Source organism: Hemiscyllium ocellatum, chromosome 10, assembly GCF_020745735.1.
Source record: "Hemiscyllium ocellatum isolate sHemOce1 chromosome 10, sHemOce1.pat.X.cur, whole genome shotgun sequence".
Classification (NCBI taxonomy): domain Eukaryota; kingdom Metazoa; phylum Chordata; class Chondrichthyes; order Orectolobiformes; family Hemiscylliidae; genus Hemiscyllium; species Hemiscyllium ocellatum.
In genome coordinates, this window is record NC_083410.1 from 98,205,924 (window position 1) to 98,229,173 (window position 23,250).

Genomic DNA, 23,250 nt, shown 5'->3' on the forward strand with positions numbered 1-23,250 from the left:
AATATGGCGTAGGAGTTCCAAAAGGTAAAATGACATGGTTGCAGACCGCTTCAAAAAGGAATAGAGGACAAGGAGATAGGTGTCCAGAACCTGGGAGCACAGGATGAGAGAGGGGATGTAAAGCTGGAATGGATGCCAATATATGGTGCCATGATGTCTTGATAAGCTTTTTTTTTGGATGAGGTTGAAGAGTTTGGAGGACAGGAACCCAGTAGTAACAAAGATGACATTGAAGAAATCGTCCAGAAATAACGATAACATGGATAAGGACCTTAGCCAGCAAATAATACCAAACTTATTGAGAAATATTTTCTGCTGATTATTTCATGTGTCCAGCCAACATTAGAAACACCACTGAAGCCCAAAATATTCCTTTTTTATTAATAACTAAGCTATTGATGGTCACAACCACCCTGCTCTTGATGGGTGCAGCAATGTTTGGTATGACTAAGACATAGGGCGAGAGCTCAGGGTAATGTTGAGAGACGAAGTCACAATTCAAAGAGGTGTGTAGTAATATTTGGAAGCTCAGTACTGATGGGTTCAATATACTGCCAGAGAGAAAGAAGTATAGAGGGAGCCCTTGATTACACAGGCTAAACCTGTGACTAACTGTGTCAAACACACCCTGTATTGTCTTCCATGCCAGTCCGACTTGTTAATGCACACTAGAAATGAAAAAAGATTTGAGACCACATCCAGAGTGAATAAATTACATTAAGTACTTTTAAATATGTGGATTAAGAGAGATTAAGTAACTTAACATGATTAACATGAAATTAGTTGATTTCATCTGGCTTTGCAAATAGAGACCAAGGGCAATATTTTCCTATTTTCGGGTCAAGTGTGATTCATGGTGGTCAGTCCATCCTGGCTTGCTGCAACTTCTCATAGAATTTTCCGCTCTTCACTTCATTAAGTATATGACTGGGCTCTTGGGAACCTCTCTCAGGAATTGTGCAATGGAGAGATGGAAGCAGTAGCTGTGCCAGGAACTTATGATCGTGCTGTTGGTGACATCTGAAGCCCAGCTGCACACCATTTGAGATGCTGCAAGCCAGGAATGATCCCCAACATAATCCTTTTCTCAGCTGTTTGCATGGAGACAATGCCAACAGACCAAGCCAGCCCTGGATAAAATTTGCAGCATAGGTCAGTACTTTGTCCAGATGAAAATGGCTGCCCAGCGGTGCAGGAAGAAGGTCAATGTTACCGTCTTCACTCTGCCACCTCACGCTCATAGGCTCAATTACTCTACCTCTCAAGGCTCAATGACTACAACTCTTGCTGTTGCATGTATCATGTCTGCTCAATTGCTCTCTCCTTCTTCCTCATCCCAAACTACTAATCCTTCCTGTCCTTTCTACTTGATTTCTGGGACACTTCACCACTGTTCTGCTCATGCATCACTACTAACTACTTTTCCATCCCTTTCTACAACAGTCAATCCCTTCCCTTGTGTCATTACAGGAAACATTGGCTAAGTCTAGTATTCAGTTCAATGGTAAGATAACGGGATAACCATTCTTAGATAAAGTGGAGGAGAAGATCCAGATGTGGTGGATTGGGATGTGTTGTGGGGCAAAAAAAGAGGGGAAAGGAGGAAAAAAAGGAGAAGCACGTGGATGGGAAACATCAGCGGGGGAAAATCGGAGAATAACGAAGAGTTCCATATCATTGGTCTAGGATTCTCTGCAATATTAGGGGTGAAAAATGGGAAAGAGGAAAAAGAAGAAAGTAGAGAGATGGAAGGTAAAAAGGCACAGGGGGTGGAATGAATATAGAAGAGAATCATTGGGGTAGATGTAATTGGCTGTGTCCAACTTTCTGTGAGTGAGAGGGGTAAGTGGTTTGAAACTTACTCTATTTTTCTATCCAACTGGGGTTGCAATAACTGAATTTAATTTGGGAATGAGTGTATTTGAAACAGCAAGGACTGATTACGGATAGTCAACATGGCTTTGTGTGTGGGAGATCATGTCTCACAAACTTGATTGAGTTTTTTTGAGGAAGTAGAAAGAGGATTGATGAGGGCAGAGTGCAGATGTGATCCATATGGACTTCAGTAAGGCATTTGACAAGGTTCCCCATGAGAGACTGATTAGCAAGGGGCGATCTCATGGAATACAGGGAGAACTGGCCATTTACATACAGATCTGGCTCAAAGGTAGAAGACAGAGGGTGGTGATGGAGGGTTGTTTTTCAGACTGGAGGCCTGTGACCAGTGGAGTGCCACAAGGATCGGTGCTGGGTCCACTACTTTTTGTCATTTACGTAAATGATTTGGATGTAAGCACAAGAGGTACAGTTAGTAAGTTTGCAGATGACACCAAAATTGGAGGTATAGTGGACAGCGAAGAGGGTTACCTCAGATTACAATAGGATGGGTCAATGGGCTGAGAAGTGGCAGATGGAGTTTAATTCAGATAATTGCGAGGTTCTGCATTTTGGCAAAGCAAATCTTAGCAGGACTTACACACTTAATGTTATGGTCCTAGGGAGTGTTGCTGAACAAAGAGAATTTGGAGTGCAGGTTCATAGCTCCATGAAAGTGGAGTCGCAGGTAGATAGGATAGAGAAGAAGGCGTTTGGTATGCTTTCCTTTATTGGTCAGAGTATTGAGTACAGGAGTTGGGAGGTCATCTTGCGGCTGTGCAGGACATTGGTAAGGTCACTGTTGGAATATTGCATGCAATTCTGATCTTCCTATTGGAAAGATGTTGTGAAACTTGAAAGGGTTCAGAAAAGATTTACGAGGATGTTGCCAGATTTGGAGGATTTGAGCTATAGGGAGAGGCTGAACAGGCTGGGGCTGTTTTCCCTGGAGCTTTGGAGACTGAGGGGTGACCTTATAGAGGTTTACAAAATCATGAGGGGCATGAATAGGATAAATAGACAAAGTCTTTTCCCTGGGGTCGGGGAGTCCAGAACTAGTGGGCATAGGTTTAGGGTGAGAAAGGAAAGATATAAAAGAGACCTAAGGGGCAACCTTTTCACGCAGAGGGTGGTACGTGTATGGAATGAGCTGCCAGAGGATATGGTGGAGGCTGGTACAATTGCAACATTTAAGAGGCGTTTGGAGGGATATGGGCTGGGTGCTGGCAGGTGGGACTAGATTGAGTTGGGATATCTGGTCGGCATGGATGGGTTGGACCGAAGGGTCTGTTTCCATGCTGTACATCTCTATTACTCTATGACTCTCGTCATGGCTATTTTACCTCATGCTTGGTAGTGCCTGGGTTTCTGCTAAATGAAATGTGGCTGATTTCCTGATTTGTGGGTCACTGTGATGTGTATCACCATTTCAAGGTTATGCTATATATTCTGTTCCGTGTCGATATGGCTGAGTGTGTAATTGGCCAGTTTTGGTAGGAAGATTCCTTGGTTTAGGATAGCTTGAGATGAGTAATCAGTAAGAGCACTAGCAATATACAGCTTTGTAACATTCCTTGTGGCATTGGAACAAAAGACTGACCAACATTTACAAAGACTATTGGATGACCAGTTGACTACTAAGTGCACACTCAGATTATTAGTGGTAATATAAGGGCAAACCCCTCTGCAGTAAGGTCACTTGGGCAGAGAAGATGAATGACAGACAGGAAGCCATAGTCTGAGGATAGGATTGTAATAGATCTTGGTAACATCACAATGGCTGGATACCATTGCAACTCTTGAGACACTGTTACCCTACCCACCAGGGCTGGGCAATAGATTCAGTTCACAACAGATGAGTCCTCACAGGTTTAGAAAGTAGAGCAAATATTCAATAGGCCTGACAGCATATGTGGAGAGAGAAGAAGTATTAATGTTTTGAATTAAATATGACTCTTCAACAGATTATTTCCTTCTTGTGTGTATTCATTATCCTGTCAACTGTCATGGCTGTTTAATCCACTGACAGTGCAGGATATTGCAACTCTTCAATCTAGCTTCTGTAAAGTCTGTGGATGAATATGTGGGACAAGCATTATCCCTTGAAAATATGGCTACTTATTCCTCAGTGAAGCCACCTGCTCATATTGCTTCTGAAGATGTGATTCTGGCACTTGGAACAGTTGGTGTCCTGCAATTAACACCTCATTTGATCATGGCGAGCTGCTGTGTTCTCCATAACAGGACCCACCAAAGTGGTGTAGACTTTAAGGGAGTTGAGTGTCGAGAAAGAGACAGCTTAGTTGAGTGGAGGGCCAGTACATGGGGAGGACAGAATCAAGTGGAAAGAAAGGATAGAGAACACTGAGGTTCTTCAGCTGTACAGGGAAGTGACTGGACATTGTGAGAATTATCCTCAATGCAGAAATCTGTGGGTGAACTCCAAAGGCTAGTTTTTATTGGGATCACCTCCATTAATTTCCTCCGTTGCACAAATGCTTGCTCTACTAGAGGAACTAAGGGGTCCCAAGAATGATGATAGCGAACATGAAGTCGGCACCCTTACCTTTTCCAGTAAAATCCTCAGTCTTTGATTAGCCATTAGGTGGATAGAGCTTGATGGCTCTCCATGAGATTGGACATTCTCGGATATTTTTGTGCTTATTGTCCTGAGCCTTTGTGATAAACAAATTTAATGGACTCTTCTACTCTGACCATGACTATACAGTGTCTCAGAGAACTCAGATGTGATCATACATCTTACTGCTGTTCTTTTGGAACTCGTACATGTGCAGAATAAAGTTGAAATTCGATATTTGCTGTCATTGATTCTATGCTACTTCACATGGTGCACCCAGATTACAAATGATGGAAATCAATTGTATTGACAAGAACATCCACTTGTACATTAGTTTCACTTTAAAACCCTTGAAAGACTATTTATAATTAAGTGACGTTATGAGTAGGTTTTAAACAATGTACTAACTTCATTTTACTTCTAAAAATCCTCACTGGTCCTGAAAAGCTATTTATGCTTTTAAGCAATGTCAGATTTCTCAACTAATGAGAAATTCCACATTTCAAAAATATTTTAAAATGATTAAGCTATCAAATCGTTTATTCACTTTACTATCTGAAATTTTCCATTACAAGGATAATGAGAACTTTTACCTTATTGGTTTGTTGTGTGTGGATATTTGAACACATTTTGCTACTTACCTGCTTGCTGAGATCACTGCTGTGTACTCAAAGATATCCAATTAGTTTAGTGCCACATTTACCTCTTGTTATGATGAGTCTCCACCCCTGTCAAAAGCTGAACAAATTTCATTTGAAATAATACAAAGGCATATGATCTGTTTCAGAAGTTCATTCTTTGTTCAGAAAAATAAGTAACTTAGCTCTGTCTTTACATAACTTGAGATTGTTAAGACCAGGAGTGACAAACTACTTAGTTAAGGTTAACATTCTACAAAACAGTCAAAGTCAGAGATGTACAGCATGGAAACAGACTTTATTCCAACTCATCCATGTCAACCAAATATCCAAAACGAATCTAGTCCCAGTTGCTAGTACTTTGCCCAAATCCCTCTGTACCCTTCCCATTCATATACCTATTCAGGTGCCTTTTAATTGGTGTAACTGTACCAGCCTCCACCACTTCCTCTGGCAGCTCATTCCATACACATACCACCCTTTGCGTGAAAAAGCTGTCCCTTACCTCCCTTTTATATCTTTCCCTTCTCACCCTAAACCTATGCCCACTAGTTCTGGACTCACCCACCCAAGGGAAAGACCTTTTCTATTTACCCTATCCATGCCCTTCAAGACTTTATAAACCTCCATGAGGTCACCTTTCAGCCTCCGATGCATCAGATAGAACATCCCCAGCCTATTCAGCCTCTCCTTATGGCTCAAATGCTCCAACCCTGGCAACATGCTTTTAAATATTTTCTGAACCCGTTCAAGTTTCACAACATCCCTCTGACAGGAGAAAGACCAGAATTGCACACAGTAGAGTCTCTTATCATAGAATATAGAATAGTAAAGCACAGGAACATTAACTGTTCAAACTAATTCTACTTGCCTGCACACAGTCCACATCCCTTTACTCCCTGCTTGTTCATGTGTCTAAATGCCTCGTGATGTTGCTGTAGTATCTGTATTTATCACCTCTGGCAGAGCACTCCAGGTACTGAGTGAAAAAGATCTCCTTTAAACTTTTCCTCTCACATTAAGCTTATGCCCTCAATCATTTCCATCCTTGAAAAAAGACTATCACCCTCGCCACGTCACTCAATTTAATATATGTCTCAGGTGGCTTTCAGCCTCTGATGCACTAGTGAAAAACAATCCAAGTTTGTCCAACCTCTTCTTATTGGTAATACACTCCAATCCAGGCAACATCTGATAAAACTCTGCACCCTTTAAGCCTCCACATTCTTCCTCTCATGTGACAACCAGAATTGCATACGATACACCAAATGAGGCTTGACTAAAGTTTGATACAGCTGCAAAATGACTTACCAACTTTTATACTCAGTGCCCTGACCTATGAAAGCAGGCATGTTATATGCCTTCTTTACCACTTATCCAATGGTGTTGTCTCTTTTAGTGATCTCTGGGCCTGCATGTCAATATCCCTCTGTTGTCAAAGGGTCCTGCTGTTTACTGTGTACCTTCCTCTTTTATGTGACTTCCTAAAATACATACTCGACCTGATGAAACTCCATCTGCCATTTCTCCGCATAATTTTCCAATTGATCTTATCCTGCTGTATCCTTTGACAACCTTCCTCACTATCACCAATTTTCATGTGTTCTGCATAATTTACTAATTGGCTTCCCTACATTTTCATTGAAATCATTTATATATATTAGAAACAAAAGAGATTCCAGGACTGATCCTTGCTGAACACTTGACTTGTAAACCTCAATCCAATCGCCCCATATGTTTCCATGAAGTGTCGAGACCTAGTGAGTTTTTCTTAGTAATTAATAATTATTTTTAAAATTGAGAATTAAACTGTAACCCTCCTTTACAACCTTGTCAGAGACTCACATTGCATGTATGTGGAGAGCTAAAAAAAACCTGAGACCTAATTAACATATACAAGATTAGCAAGAGTACACTTAAGCATGACTTAAAAGGAATCATGACTATGCAAAATGTAAAGAGAAGCTGATTTTACAGAGATTGCAGGCATCAGCTGGATAAGTAAAAGGGACATAGGAATCCTTAAATTTTTTAAAAGTTTGGTCAGAAAGCATAGAAATGTGTAGTAAAGAACATTGCTGTGGGCTTAATCATAATGGCAACAAATTACTCCTTTGATGTAACAGTCAATGAAGGTTTCCAAATAAGTGAAAACCTTGAAGTGTACTTATGGGACTGAAATTAAAGATAAATTCAATATACTTAATGATTACTTCCTTGATGTATTTATAAGGAAAAAAATACTAGTTCCATGCCCTTCATTATCAAAGACAATCCATGCAAATTTAATGACTTGACATCAATGAAATGAAGGTTCTGTGTAGGCTCAAATCAGATCTACCAGGATGAATGATGTTTACTTCTCGTTGCTAAAGGAGCAGATGACCAAATTTGTGAAGTGCTGTCATCATGAATACTGTGGAGGTCATAATGGATTTAAAGCAACCTTTGCAGTGTTTTGGAGTACAGTTCAGTTTTATTCACTTTTCCCATGAGTTTACCAAAACAGATCTGAAGCAATTTCTCTTAACAGTCATAACAGTGGACCAGAAACGTTTGTCTTTTCTGTTAAATAGAATTCAATAATAAATTTATCAACTTTTATTTAAGCACTATATTCTAATGCTTAAAGATCTCCTAATAGAGCCATGAACAATCAAAATCAGTTAAGAAAGTACTTTTTTCAAAACAAGGCTATTTCAGCTTAGTGATGTTTTAAAATGTAATTTTTGCGGTGTTATGTTTTCGCTGCTACTCTTTCTTCAATATAGATTATGATGATAATTAATAAATTTGGTGTAAATTGATAGAAAGGATATGGAGGGGAGATGCAGACTTGGTTGTTAAATGCCTGGTTGGTGTTGAATGGAAAAGGGACATACCAGTGCAGACTCAAATTAATAGAAGTAATTGCAGTATGCAGATTAGTGAGGCCCTAAAACAAATTAAATGCTAGAGTTGTTTTTCTGGAGGAATGCAATTAAAAGCTGTGTAAATTTTGAATTATACTTTGGTTAGAACACATTTGGAGAATAGAGAATAGTTTACATCTCGATGATATAGAAAGGATATCGATGCATTAGGGAAGATACAAAAAGAAGACATCAGTATCGCAGGGATCTACTCATCAGAAAAGGCTGAACAGGCCGGGGCTCTTTTCTCCAGAAGAGAGGTGAACTGTCACAGATCTTTAAACTAATGAAAGGGTTTGATCAGGGTAACATAGAGTCAATAAACTGTACAATGGAAAAAAAAAGCACGGGAGATCAAAAGCATCAGGAGCAGGGGAGTCAACGTTTCAGGTCAGGATCTTGCATCAGGACTGGGGAGGGGAAAGGGGGCTGAGAAATAACTCCGAGTTGCTGAAAACCTCTGATACTACTTGACCTGCTGCTCTTTTTCCAGCTCCACTCTTCATAGTGAGGACTGCAGATGCTGGAAAGTCAGAATCTATCACCAGGTAGCATAGAGAAAATGTTTATACATGCGTGGGTCCAGAACTGAAGGTCATCAGTATAAAATAGTCGCTGATAAATCTTGTATAGAATCCAAGATAAACTTCATTATCCAAATAATGATCAGTATATGGAACATGCTATGCAGTTGAAGTAAATCAGCCATGTCTATATGCATCAAGACATAGACATAAATATCAACAAAAGAAAATCTAACCTTCTCTCCTTTGTATTCATTGGCATCATGTTGTTAAATCCCTCACTGTCAATATCCATTGGTTACCATTGACCAGGAACTTAACTGGACTAGCCATATATAGCGTGACATGCCATTTCAGCAGTGAGTCAAGAGAGTACAAGCCAGGGGCAGCCAAGAAGGTAGGTTTGAATATTAAATACTTAGCTTGTGAATTAGCTGAGCCAAGGTTGAACAGGTGTGGAAGCAGACATGGGGAATGCTGGGTAAATGAACTAATATTTGGGCAGTGGTTAAACCTCAAACACAATACGCGTGTAGTGTCTCCCACCCTTCCTCCTCTAGCCAAAAAGACTGAGTGGAGGGGTAGTAAAATAGTTATTTTTCACTCTTTTGGCAATTTAGAGTGGGGGGGGGGTGGGTTGGTGTATATAAGCTAGGGACATTGCATGCTCCTCTTGCAGATTATGGGATGTAAGGCTCACCACTAGTGTCCCTGCTGACTTCATCTGTGAGAAGTGCACCCAACTATAGCTCCTCACAAACCGTGTTAGGGAACTGGAGCTGGAGCAGGATGAGATTCGGATCATTCAGGAGTCTGGAGGGATGATAGAGAGTCATAGAGTCATAGAGATATACAGCATGGAAACAGACCCTTCACTCCAACCCGTCCATGCCAACCTGATATCCCAACCAATCTAGTCCCACCTGCCAGAACCTGGCCCATATCCCTCCAAACCCTTCCTATTTATATACCCATCCAAATGCCTCTTAAATGTTGCAATTGTACCAGCCTCCACCACTTCCTCTGGCAGCTCATTCCATCTACATACCACTCTCTGCGTGAAAACGTTGCCCCGTAGGTCTCTTTTATATCTTTCCCCTCTCACCCTAAGCCTATGCCCTCTAGTTCTGGACTCCCCGACCCCAGGGAAAAGACTTTGTCTATTTATCCTATCCATGCCCCTCATAATTTTGTAAACCTCTATAAGGTCACCCCTCAGCCTCTGACACACCAGGGAAAACAGTCCCAGCCTCTCCCTATAGCTCAAATTCTCCAACACTGGCAACTTCCTTGTAAATCTTTTCTGAATCCTTTCAAGTTTCACAACATCTTTCCAATGGGAAGGAGACCAGAATTGCACACAACATTGCAACAGTGGCTTAATTGATGTCCTGTACAGCCGCAACATGATCTCCCAACTCCTGTACTCAATACTCTGACCAATAAAGGAAAGCATACCAGACACCTTCTTCACTACCTGCGACTCTGCTTTCAAGGAGCTACGAACCTGCACTCCAAGGTCATTTTGTTCAGCAACACTCCCTAGGACCTTACCAATAAGTGTGTAAGTCCTGCTAAGATTTGCTTTCCCAAAATGCAGCACATCGCATTTATCTGAATTAAACTCCATCTGCCACTACTCAGCCCATTGGCCCATCTGGTCAAGATCCTATTGTAATCTGAGGTAACCCTCTTCGCTGTCCACTACACCTCCAATTTTGGTGTCATCTGCAAACTTACTAACTGTACCTCTTGTGCTCGCATCCAAATCATTTATGTAAATGACAAAAAGTAGAGGGCCCAGCACCGATCCTTGTGGCACTCCACTGGTCACAGGCCTCCAGTCTGAAAAACAACCCTCCACCACCACCCTCTGCCTTCTACCTTTGAGCCAGTTCTGTATCCAAATGGTTAGTTCTCCCTTTATTCCATGAGATCTCCCCTTGCTAATCAGTCTCCCATGGGGAACCTTGTCGAACGCCTTACTGAAGTCCATATAGATCAAACTTCTTTGTTACTTCTTCAAAAAACTCAATCAAGTTTGTGAGACATGATTTCCCATGCACAAAGCCATGTTGACTATCCCGAATCTGTCCTTGCCTTTCCAAATACATGTACATCCTGTCCCTCAGGATTCCCTCCAACAACCTGCCCACCACCGAGGTCAGGCTATAGTTCCCTGGCTTGTCTTTACTGCCCTTCTTAAACGTTTGCCAACTTCCAGTCTTCTGGCACCTCACCTGTGACTATCGATGATTCAAATATCTCAGCAAGAGGCCCAGCAATCATGTCTCATACCGATGACATAGCTAGGAAAGGGGATGAGGACCTGAAAAGTGAATATATGGAGTTAGGTTGGAAGCTAAAAGGCAGGACAAGCAGAACATAATTTCAGAATTGCTGCTGGTCCAGGGACTAGTGAGGCTAAGAACAGAGAGTAAATGCAACTGAACGCGTGGCTGCAGAGCTGGTATAGGAGGGAGAGCTTCAGATATGTGGATCATTGGGCTATCTTCTGGGGAAGGTGGGACATGTACAATGAGGACGGGTACCAATATCCTGGGGAAGAGGTTTGCTAGAGCTCTTCCAGAGGGTTTAAACTAGTTTACCAGGAGAATGGGAACCAGAGCTACAGATCAGAGGATAGTGTAGCTGGTTAACAGGCAGATTCAACGTGCAGAGTCAGTAAGGAAGGTTAAGACAGTTGATAGGGCAAAGTTGCAGTGTGATGGGTTGAAGAGAGTCTATTTTAATTCAAGAAGTGTCAGGAGTCATGAACTTAGAGCATGGATCAGTACTTGCTGCTACGATGTTGTGGCCAATACAGAGACTTGGATATCACAGGGCAGGAATGGTTGTTGGATGTGCTGGGGTTCAGATGTTTCAATTGGGAGGGAGGTAAAAGAGGTGGGGAAGTGGCATTGCTAATCAGGGATAGTATAACAACTGCAGAAAAAGTTGTCATTGAGGAGGGATTGTCAACTGAGTCAGTATGGGTGGAAGTCAGAAACAGGAAAAGAACAGTCACTTTATTGGGAGATTTCTATAGACCCCTGAAAGCAACAGAGACAGAGGAGTAGGTTGGGAGGCAGATTATGGAAAGGTGCAGAAGTAACAGGGTTGTCGTCATAGTGACTTCAACTTCTCTAATGTTGATTGGAACTTCCTTAGTGCAAATAGATTGGATGGAGCAAATTTTGTCAGCTGAGTCTAGGAAGGAATGGGTTCAGTGGTTAGCATTGCTGCCTCACAGCACCAGGGATCCGAGTTCAATTCCAGCCTCGAGTGATTGCCTTTGTGAAGTTTGCACGTTCTACCAGTGTCTGCGTGGGTTTCCTCCGGGTACTCCGGTTTCCTCCCACAATCCAAAGATGCGCAGGTTAGGTGAATTGGCCATGCTAAATTGCCCATAGTGTTCAGGGATGTGTAGGTTAGGTTCATTAGTCAGGGGTGAATATAGGATAGGGGTTACAAGGTAGCCAGGAAGGAAGTGAAGAATGGACTTAGAAGACCTAGAAGGGGGGCATGACAAAGCCTTGGTGGGTTGGATGAAGGAAAGTTTTTTGCCCGAAACATCAATTTTCTTGCTTCTTGGATGCTGCCTGACCTGCTGTACTTGTCCAGCACCACACTCTCGACTCTAATTTCCAGCATCTGCAGTCCTCATTTTCGCCTAGGATTAAAAAAAAACCCAAGGCATTCTACATTTATGGGAGGAACAAGAGGATGGCCGGAGTGAAAGTAGAGACGATCAGGGATTGTGAAGGGAACTTGTACCTGGAGTCGGAGGAGGTAGGGGAGATCCTTAATAAATAGTTTGCTTTAGTATTCTCTACTGAGAGTGACCTTGTCATTCATGAGGACAGCGTGAAACAGGCTGATATGGTCAAACAAGTTGATGTTAAGAAGGAGGATCTGCTACATCCTTGAGGAAATTTTGAAAAACATAAGGATAGATAAGTCCCCCCAGACCAGACGGGATATACCCAAGTTTACTACGGGGATATGAGGGAAGAGATTGCTGTGCCTTTGGCAATGATCTTTGCATCCTCACTGTCCACTGGAGTAGTACCAGGTGATTAGAGGGTAGCAAATGGTATTCCCTTGTTCAAAAAGGGAATAAGGATAACCCTGGGAATTACAGGCCAGTCAATCTTACAGTGATGGTGGGCAAATTATTGGAGAGGATTCTGAGAGACAAGATTTATGATTATTTGGAAAAGCATAGTTTAATTAGAGATAGTCAGCATGGCTTTGTGAGGGGCAAGTCATATCTCACAAGCCTTATTGAATTCTTTGAGGATGTGACAAAACACATTGATGAAGGTAGAACAATGGATGTGGTGTATATGGAGTGTAGCAAGGCATTTGATAACGTTCCACGTGGTAGGTTCATTCAGAAAAAAAGGAAGCATGGAATACAGGGAAATGTGCCTGTTTGGATACAGAATTGGCTGGCCCATAGAAAACAGAAAGAGTGGTAGTAGATGGAAAGTATTCAGCCTGCAGATTGGTGACCAGTGGTGTTTCTCAGGGATCTATTCTGGGACATCTATTCTGATTTTTATAAATGACCTGGATGAGGAAGTGGAAGGGTGAGTTAGTAGGTTTACCAATGACACAAAGGTTGGTGGATTGTGGATATTGTGGAGGACTGTTGTAAGTTGCAAAGGAACATTGACAGGATGCATAGCTGGGCTGAGAAATGGAGGATGGAGTTCAAACTGGAAAAGTGTGAAGTGAATGCAGATTACATGGTTAAAGGCAGGATTCTTGGCAGTGTGGAGCAAAGAGGAATCTTGGGGTCCATACCCAAAGATCCATCAAAGTTGCCACCCACATTGAAGAAGTCCTTATGCCCAGAATGTTGATTCTCCTGCTTCTCAGATGCTGCATGACCTGCTGTGCGTTTCTAGCACCACACTTTTCAACCCATGTTGATAGTGTTGTTAAGGTATATGGTGTGTTGGCTTTCATTAGCAGGGGGATTGAGTTAAAGAGCTGCAAGGTTATGCTGCAGCTCTATAAAGCCCTGGTTGAACCACACTTGGAATATTGTGCTCTGGTCACCTCATTATAGGAAGGATGTAGAAGCCTTAGAGAGGATGCAGAGGAGATTTACCAGGATGCTGCCTGGACTGGAGGGAATGTATTCTGAAGAAAGGTTGAGGGAGCTAGGTCTCTGCATTGGAGCTAAGAAGGATGAGAGGTGTTCATGATGAGAGGCTTAGGGTAAATAACCAGATACTTCTTCCAAGGGTGAAAATGGCTGTCATGAGGGGGTGTAATTTTAAGGTGATTGGAGGAAGCTTTAGGGGATATGTCAAAGATAGGTTCTTTGCACAAAGACTGGTGGTTGTGTGGAATGCACTGCCAGCAGCGGTGGTAGAGTCAGATACATTGGAGACATTTAAACAACTCTTGGGTAGACACATGTATGATCGTAAAATGAAGGGTAAGTAAGTTAGTTTGATTTTTGAGTGGCACAACATTGAGAGCCGATAGGCCTGTATTGTGCTGTACTGTTCTATGTTCCAAGTTTTAAGAATACATCAGAAACTGGAAATTCTGCAATAAGTAACTCACACAACACCCATCAGGGCTATGATAGAAGGTTCTCCATTTGCCTGGATGATTGTAGCTCCTATAACATTCAAGTAGCTTAATACTGCCATCCAGGACAAAGCATCCCACCTGATTGATACTCACCAACTGTTTTAAGCATTCACTTTCTCAAAGACAAGTTATCATCAACAAACGATTATCTTGGGCGGCACGGTGGCATAGTGGTTAGCACTGCTGTCTCACAGCGCCTGAGACCCGGGTTCAATTCCCGACTCAGGCGACTGACTGTGTGGAGTTTGCACGTTCTCCCCGTGTCTGTGTGGGTTTCCTCCGGGTGCTCCGGTTTCCTCCCACAGTCCAAAGATGTGCGGGTCAGGTGAATTGGCCATGCTAAATTGCCCGTAGTGTTAGGTAAGGGGTAAATGTAGGGGTATGGGTGGGTTGCACTTCGGCGGGTCGGTGTGGACTTGTTGGGCCGAAGGGCCTGTTTCCACACTGTTAGTAATCTAATCTAATCTAAACATCAATGCAGAATCCGTCAATAATCAGCAGCTTCAAAATTCATGACAACTATCACTTAGAAGGGCAAGGGCAGTAAATGCATGGGGATAACCTGCCTACAAGTTCCCCTCAAATGTCACATACCACTGACTTGAAACTATTTCACTGTTACTGTCAAACTCCTGGATCTCCCTCCCTGACAGCACTGGATTTCCCTATACCAGGTGGATTGCATTCAAAAAAGTAGCTCACTTTTGTCAGATGCAAGTAGGTATGGGCAACAAGTGTTAGCCTTGCTAACAATGCTCATCCAATGAAGTAATCATTTTTTTAAAATTGTACTTAAGGATATTTAAGAGAGTCTAGATAGGAATATGAAGGATTTAGTGATAGGGTTAAATGAAGTAGGTTACAAATTTTTTTATATCTAAAAGTGCTGTGACATGCAACTGAATTTTTCCTCATCACCACAACATTATTTTGTTCATCTATTAACTAGTATATTACAAGTTTATATGATAAGTATACATGTTAAGAATAAGTCATTTGGCCTCAAGCATGCTCTGCCATTCAATTTGATTATGGCTAATCTGATAGTGTTCTCATTTCCTGTCTCCCACGGCCTCATAACCAACATCCACTGCCCCCTCCAAAACAACGTATGACTTCCAAGTCAAAAATCTACTGGTGAATTAATATTCAACAGCTTTGTCTCCAATACTGAAGTGGGTAAGAGAATTCCAAATGCCCAGACAGCACCCTCTGAGGAAAAACAAAAAAAAACTCTCATATGTATGGAGGAGGAGAGTAGGAGGGCACTCATGTACACAATAAGTATTAGCATAGATCAATTGGTCTGAATGAACTGTTTTTATGCTGTACATTTGATGTAACTCAACATGTGTTCTGTTAGCTTTTAAACGTGGATTACGGATAGTAATTCATTTTCAGATTCAGAAGCCAAAAATGTGCAAGCTTTGACGTTATCTCAAATTCTTGCTTGATTTCGGTACTTTATAGTACCAAAAATGTTTACATAATCTCAACAAATATTAGCAATTCATTGTTTGACAAATATTTCAAACTGTAAAGGAAAGTAGTGCAAGGTTTGCTATATTTAAAATTATTACAACATTAGGTTGTTTTCCACAAAGACCCTGTTTTGTATAAATTCTGTACTTTAACAGAAGTAACAGCTGTCTTGAAAATGCTAACTATACTATAGTTAGTTACATGTAAGTAGTCAAATAAAGACCCATACTAAATGTTCTGATTGACTGAGTAAATATTGGTTACCAACTCCTAAAGCAAACTTTAAACATTGTCTTTTTGTGTTCAGGTCTCAGGATTTTTTGCCCTACATTTTTAATCTTTATCCGGTAAGTGAATTCTAAATAATTTTCTGAATAGGTATTGTTTTTTTCTTATTCATTCATGGCAGGTGAATGTAGCTGGCTGGGCCAGCATTTATTGCATATGCTTGCGGTTTTCCAAAACACTTAGGCTACATCATAATACATCTTGTATGCAGATTTTGTACTGACCTGTCCAAGCTACAAGAATTGCATGGTTTTGTCCTGCTCTCATAACACACTCACTGCCTATTTTAAAAACAAAATACGAAGACTAATCTTTATCCTGAAAGATGAATTAACATCACATCAAACAGTCTATAAATAATTGAGTTAAAGCTGAATACAGTATCAAATCCATTCAGATCTGTTTGGGCCCTTTGGGAAAAAAAAACAAAATGGACTAGAGTAGATTTAAAAGCAATTTTTTTCTTCCCAAAGGACCTGAACTCAGCATGTCTGAAGGTCCACTTTCAAAAGGATATTCAGCTTTTGGATGTTTGGATAAAGGATACATACCCCTGTAATAGAATAATTTGAGGTGTGTCTCAAATGTTTTTTCTGTCCATGATGGCTTCAATTTTAATCTTTGAAATAGGTTACAGAAATTGGGAAAATATCTGACTTTCCTTACCCTCCTCAGTAGAAAGTGCATGCAAAGATATGATCATCATTGCCAGTCTGTCATTGGGTGCAGCACTAAGTCAGGTCAGCTGACTTGGGAAGCAGGGTTGGCAGGAAGGCAGACCGTTCCAAAGGCTTGTTTTGATATAATAAGAGTTATTCCAGTTACAATGAAACATTAAGGCCCTGAAGCCTTCCTGTTCCACATTCCTGTTCATGTCCCAAACAGACCTCAAGCCCCATTCCTGCCACCTCATACTTCTGTATCAGGTTATAACCCTCCACTCACCTCTGGCCCCTCATTTTCCCAATGCCAAGCAATGGCACTTCCATTCACTGTACACTGTATAGAACCAATAAGCCCACAGTGATATTAGAGTCTGTAAAATACCTACAAGATTGTCAATTATTCACTCCTTTTCAGCACGTTAAAATAAAAACATCATTTTATTCCAGGTCAATAAAAGCATCAATCCATCCATAGAGTTTACAGCATCACTAATAAAGAGTGTAAACTCCTGAAATCTCTGAACCTTGATAAATTAACATTAGCATTTGACAGCAGAGATTAGAATGCCAGAACAGTCAAGCAATTTTTGCCCTTGGTTCAGGTGTTTCTACAAAATAATGGATTTCTGGGCTCTTGATCAAGCCTCATTATATTTTAAGGGTATGTCAAAGAACAGAGTTAAAATAAACTAGGACAACAGGTGCAGATGCTGCTGTAAACCCCAAATCACCTCTGAAAAATCAATCATGGAGCTGACCAATTAGAAAAGGCTTGAACCCTGCATACATGGGACAGATGAATTCTGGGAAACCTGCTCCTCGAATCAGAAAGTACCCAAACCTTATCAGGGTCTGAGTGACATGGGCAATGGTGAGATTTATGGCAGAATCAGATAATCAGTACTGTGTGGCTCGATGTTGGGAGTATCTCAGCTTTGACAGGCAGAATGGCAAATTTCTCACTAGGCAGCAATTTCCAATTAAGGGAGATTATTACTTGGTAAATGTAATGTAAGCAGTCCAATATATCTCATTAATATGCAAGTTCCTTTCTACCTAAATGCATTAAACAAGATAGACATCAAGAAAACTCAACTTGGAAATCAGAATGGCTACCTGGCAAATTCAACTTGCCACTTACTCCAAGGATCTACATGTTGAACATAGCAGTAATATCTGAGGGCATGCTGTATGAAGCCTGGCCAACACACTCCATGTCCACATACATTGGTATCTGATATGTGCCAGCATACAAGAACATTCATGTCACTCACAGTATGCGTCAACACCAATGCTGCACCTCAGGGCGCAATGACAACTATCATTGTAATGCTACAGCAAGAACACTGTGCTCAGAGACACACGTCTGGCTCATGGACTGGACAGGGCTGAATCTCTGGGCTCTTCACTCACAGTTAGTAGTGCTTATTCACTGAGCTTATCTGGATGCTGACACCTGTCCTGCCTTCCATCACCTTACCTTTTTGCATTTTGCCACTCAGCCAGGGACACTAAGTTCACATTGCTGCTATATTGCTGTACGATTCAGCACAGGAAGCTTGTCATGGTTGTCAGCAGGCCTCAGTCAGGTCAAAAGGGATAAGCTTCTGAAATAAATACACAGAGGCAGGTATCCCATCACCAAGGCCCAGGCTCTGGCCCTGACTATGGCTATCCCTTAGCTCAGAGTCAGTCACCTGAACAAAGGAGAGCTTCATCTTATGGTTATATATTTTTTTGTTACTGATGTTGTGCTTATTTTTCCCCAGCACCCATGTCGTATGTTTGCAGGTGTTGGACACAGTGAAAAACAACAAGTGTGTAGATCTTTATTTATATTCCACCACCAGGAAGAAAGGAAAATCTGGTTTTTTTTTTTTGTTTTTTTCTTGCGGTAGTACTTATTTTTCCCCCAGCACCAATGTTGTGTATGTGCAGGTGTGAGATGCAGTGAGAGACACAAGATGCACAAATCTTTATTCAGTTTCCACCACCAGGAAGAAAAGAAACACCCGAGTGGTCAGTGACAAGCAGTGCCCTTCACATCAAAGGACAATGCTGTGTGAGCAGACAGAGAAGGGGAGGGCAGGGATTAAATCAAAATCTTCTGGTTATTTTTTTTGAGCATTTCAGTGATGGAGAGAGCAGCTGGATAAGCTCGGGGTGTTTCTTTGGAAGAGGGAAGATTGAGGGGGGATCCTGATAGAGGGGCAGAAGATGATGAGGGGCATGGATGGGGGAGGGAGGTAGAATAATGAAATAACCCCAAAGAGGTTGGTATCCAGTCACCAAGCCCCCCCCTTTATATACGCGGGGAGAGTCCCTGACACTGACCCAGCTCCCTCAGAGCCAGCTCTCAGAGTGAACAGGGATTAAATCAAAATCTTCTGTTATTTTTCCTTTTTTTGCTTTTTTAAAAATTTTTTTCCATCCCCACACTACTGCCTAACTGCGGTAGTGCTTATGTTTTTCCCCAGCACCCATGTTGTGTGTGTGCAGGTATGAGACACAGTGAAAGACACAAGGTGCACAAATTTTTATTCAAATTTCCACCACCAGGAAGAAAAGAAACACCCGTGTGGCCAATGACAAGCAGTGCCCTTCACATCAAAGGGCAATGCTGTGTGAGCAGACAGAGAAGGGGAGGGCAGGGATTAAATCAAAATCTTCTGGTTTTTAAAAAATTTTTTTTCCTTAACCCCCACACTACCAACTAACTGCGGTAGTGCTTATTTTTCCCCAGCACCCATGGTGTGTGTGTGTGTGTGCAGGTGTGAGACACAGTGAGAGACATAAAGTGCATGAATCTTTATTTAATTTCCACCACCAGGAAGAAAGGAAACACCCGAGTGGTCAGTGACAAGCAGTGCCCTTCACATCAAAGGACAATGCTGTGTGAGCAGACAGAGAAGGGGAGGGCAGGGATTAAATCAAAATCTTCTGGTTATTTGTTTTAGGGGGAAACTTCACCCTATTTTTTTTAAACAGTGAAGGGGAGGATCTCCTGTTTTTTTATATATTTTTAAAATTTTTTTTATTAACCCCCACACTACCGCCTAACTGCAGTAGTGCTTATTTTTCCCTAGCACCCATGGTGTGTGTGTGCAGGTGTGAGACGCAGTGAGAGACACAAAGTGTACAAATCTTTATTTAATTTCCACCACCAGAAAAATAGGAAAACACCCGAGTGGCCTGTGACAAGCAGTGCCCTTCACATCAAAGGGCAATGCTGTGTGATCAAAACAGTGAAGGGAGGGCAGGGACTAAATCAAAATAGAGTTGGAGGGGGAAATGATGCACTCTACTCCCTGAGGCGCCCACCTCTCCCTGAACAACTCCAGGGTGTTGGTGGACACCGCGTGCTCCCTCTCCAAGGACACCCGGGCTTTAACGTAACCGCGGAAGAGGGGCAGGCAGTCGGCCCTCATGACCCCCTCCGCAGCCCGCTGCCCGGACCTGGAGCAGACCCACGAGGAGGTCTTCAGACCAGCCCTCCCTCCTCCGCAGGATCAGGAGCGTGGGACTGAAGTGCAACCAAAAGTAGAGGAGAAGGTTTTTCAGAAAATCAAAGAGGGAGTGCAAACACCCACACCCAATATACACATGGTCCACAGACTCCACAGCGCCACAGAACAAGCAGTTGGGCTGGGAGTCCATCTTCTGGTTATATTTTTTTTATCCCCAGCACCCATGGTGTGTGTGTGCAGCTGTGAGACACAGTGAGAGACAAGGTGTACAAATCTTTATTCAATTTCCACCACCATGAAAAGTAGGAAAACACCCGAGTGGCCTGTGACAAGCAGTGCCCTTCACATCAAAGGGCAATGCTGTGTGATCAAAACAGTGAAGGGGAGGGCAGGGACTAAATCAAAATAGAGTTGGAGGGGGAAATGATGCACTCCACTCCCTGCGGCGCCCACCTCTCCCTGAACAACTCCAGGGTGTTGGAGGACACCGCGTGCTCCTTCTCCAAGGACACCCAGGCCCTAACGTAACCGCGGAAGAGGGGATCTTCTGGTTAAATTTTTTTTTTTCTTTGGTGTGAGACACAGTGAGAGACAAGGTGTACAAATCTTTATTCAATTTCCACCACCAGGAAAAGTAGGAAAACACCCAAGTGGCCTGTGACAAGCAGTGCCCTTCACGTCAAAGGGCAATGCTGTGTGAACAAACAGTGAAGGGGAGGGCAGGGACTAAATCAAAATAGAGTTGGAGGGGGAAATGATGCACTCCACTCCCTGCGGCGCCCACCTCTCCCTGAACAACTCCAGGGTGTTGGAGGACACCGCGTGCTCCTTCTCCAAGGACACCCAGGCCCTAACGTAACCGCGGAAGAGGGGATCTTCTGGTTATATTTTAGCTCTCACCTCCTTCCTCCACCTTGGTCTTCTCTCTTCTCCTACAGGCACAACACTGCCACTGGTCCAACTCTTAACAGGCAAAACACCCAAGAGGCCTGTGACGAGCAGTGCCCTTCACATCAAAAGGCAATGCTGTGTGATCACACTCCTGTTTATATTTTTTTTTTCTTTTTTTTTAACCCCTACACTACCGCCTAACTGCGGTAGTGCTTATTTTTTTCCCAGCACCCATGGTGTGTGTGTGTGTGTGTGTGTAGTTGTGAGACACAGTGAGAGACATAAGTGCACAAATCTTTATTTAATTTCCACCACCAGGAAAAGTAGGAAAACACCCGAGTGGCCTGTGACGAGCAGTGCCCTTCCCATCAAAGGGCAATGCTGTGTGATCAAAACAGTGAAGGGGAGGGCAGGGACTAAATCAAAATAGAGTTGGAGGGGGAAATGATGCACTCCACTCCCTGCGGCGCCCACCTCTCCCTGAACAACTCCAGGGTGTTGGTGGACACCGCGTGCTCCTTCTCCAAGGACACCCGGGCCCTAACGTAACCGCGGAAGAGGGGATCTTCTGGTTATATTAGTCAGCCAGGGCTTTCCTAATTGGCCCAGGTTAACAACCTCAATCAATATCCACATAGACAATGAGGTGAACCTGATTCCAATCATTACAGCTTCGATCAGGGAATCCCAACACTGTAAGTCAAGTACAGCCTCTAACAACAGTCCAGAGGATTGGAAGCCATCATAAAATCCCCACAATCCCCACAACAGGTCATTTGGCCCAACAAGTCCACACTTACCATCCAAAGAGTAACCCACCCAGATCCATTCCACCACCCTATATTTACCCCTGACTAATGCACCTAACCTACACATCCCTGAACACTATGCACAATTTAGCATGGCCAATTCACCTAATTGCACATCTTTGGATTGTGGGAGGCAACCAGAGCACCCAGACGAAACCCAAGGAGACACAGGGAGAATGTGCAAATTCCATGCAGACAGTCATCCGAGGCGGGAATCAAACCCAGATCCCTGGCACTGTGAGGCATCAGTGCTAACCACTGAGCCACTTTGCTGCCATCAGTCAGCCACTCAAGACCAAGAGTCAGAATGCACTCCACAATAGTGTTGAGGAATCAAATGTCTGCAGGTCATCATCTGTCTTGACTCTTTCTGCCCTACTGGACTGACAAGAGGCAGAGTTTGGGGGAGATTAAGCTGTTACTTTCCATGCATGTGGGGAGGCATCTCAGGGATTGATTATGGTGTGTAGAGTGCATGCAGGGTTAGTGATGTTAGGAGTTGGAATGGACATGAGTGAGAGACAAGGTTCCACATTGTTGACTAATTAGTAAAGTTAGAACACATGGGATTCAGGGTGAGTTTGCCAAGTGGATATAAAGTTGGCTTTATGGTGGGTGGTGGTGGAAGGATGTTTTTCCAACATGGAGGCCTGTGACTAGCAGTGTTCCACAGGGATCGGTACTAGGTCCACTTTTGTTTGTAATTTATATAAATGGTTTGAATGAGAATATAGGAGGCATGGATAGTAATTTTTCAGATGACTCCAAAATTTAGTGGACGGTAAAGAAAGTTATCTAAAAGTACAAAGATATCTTGATCAATTGGGTTAATGGGCTGAGGAGTGGCAGATGGAGTTTAAATTGGATAAATTGAAGTATTGCATTTTGGTAATACAAACAAGGATAGGACGTGTACAATTAATGGTAGAGCCCTGGGTAGTTTTGTAAAATAGAGAGAGCCAAGGGTTCAGGTACACAATTTTTTGAAATTTCATCACATGTAGACAGAGTGTTTAAGAAGGCATTTAGCACGCTTGCCTTCATTACTTAGACCTTTAAGTATGGAGTTGGATCGTCATGTTGAGTTTGTACAGGAAATTAGTGAGGCCTCTTCTGGAGCACTGTGTACAGTTCTGGTTGCCCTGTTATAGGAAGGATATTATTAAACTAGAGCAGGTAGAGTCATAGAGATGTACAGCATGGAAACAGACCCTTCAGTCCATGACGACCAGATATCCCAACCCAATCTAGTCCCACCCGCCAGCACCAAGCCCATATCCCTCCAAACCCTTCCTATTCACACACACATCCAAATGCCTCTTAAATGTTGTTACTGGGAATGGAGGGTTTGTAATATAAAAATAGACTAGAAAGGCTGGGACTTTTTTCACTGGAGAGTAGGACGTTGAGGGTTGACCTTACCGAGGTTTAAAAAGTCATGAGGGGCACAGATAAGGTCAAAGACAAGGATCTTTTCCCTAAGCTGGGGGAGTTCAAAAGTGGGG

The 23,250-nt window shown here is 42.6% G+C and overlaps 1 protein-coding gene across 1 annotated transcript in view; it reads left to right on the forward strand.

Moving 5' to 3' along the window:
- The window catches only part of cfap61 (cilia and flagella associated protein 61), a 236,030-nt gene that overhangs the window by 64,643 nt on the left and 148,137 nt on the right, over positions 1–23,250 (forward strand). The window contains exon 11 of the mRNA XM_060831159.1: positions 15,933–15,972. Within this exon, the coding sequence (XP_060687142.1) occupies positions 15,933–15,972 (40 nt within the window). The remainder of the gene's footprint in view (positions 1–15,932; positions 15,973–23,250) is intronic.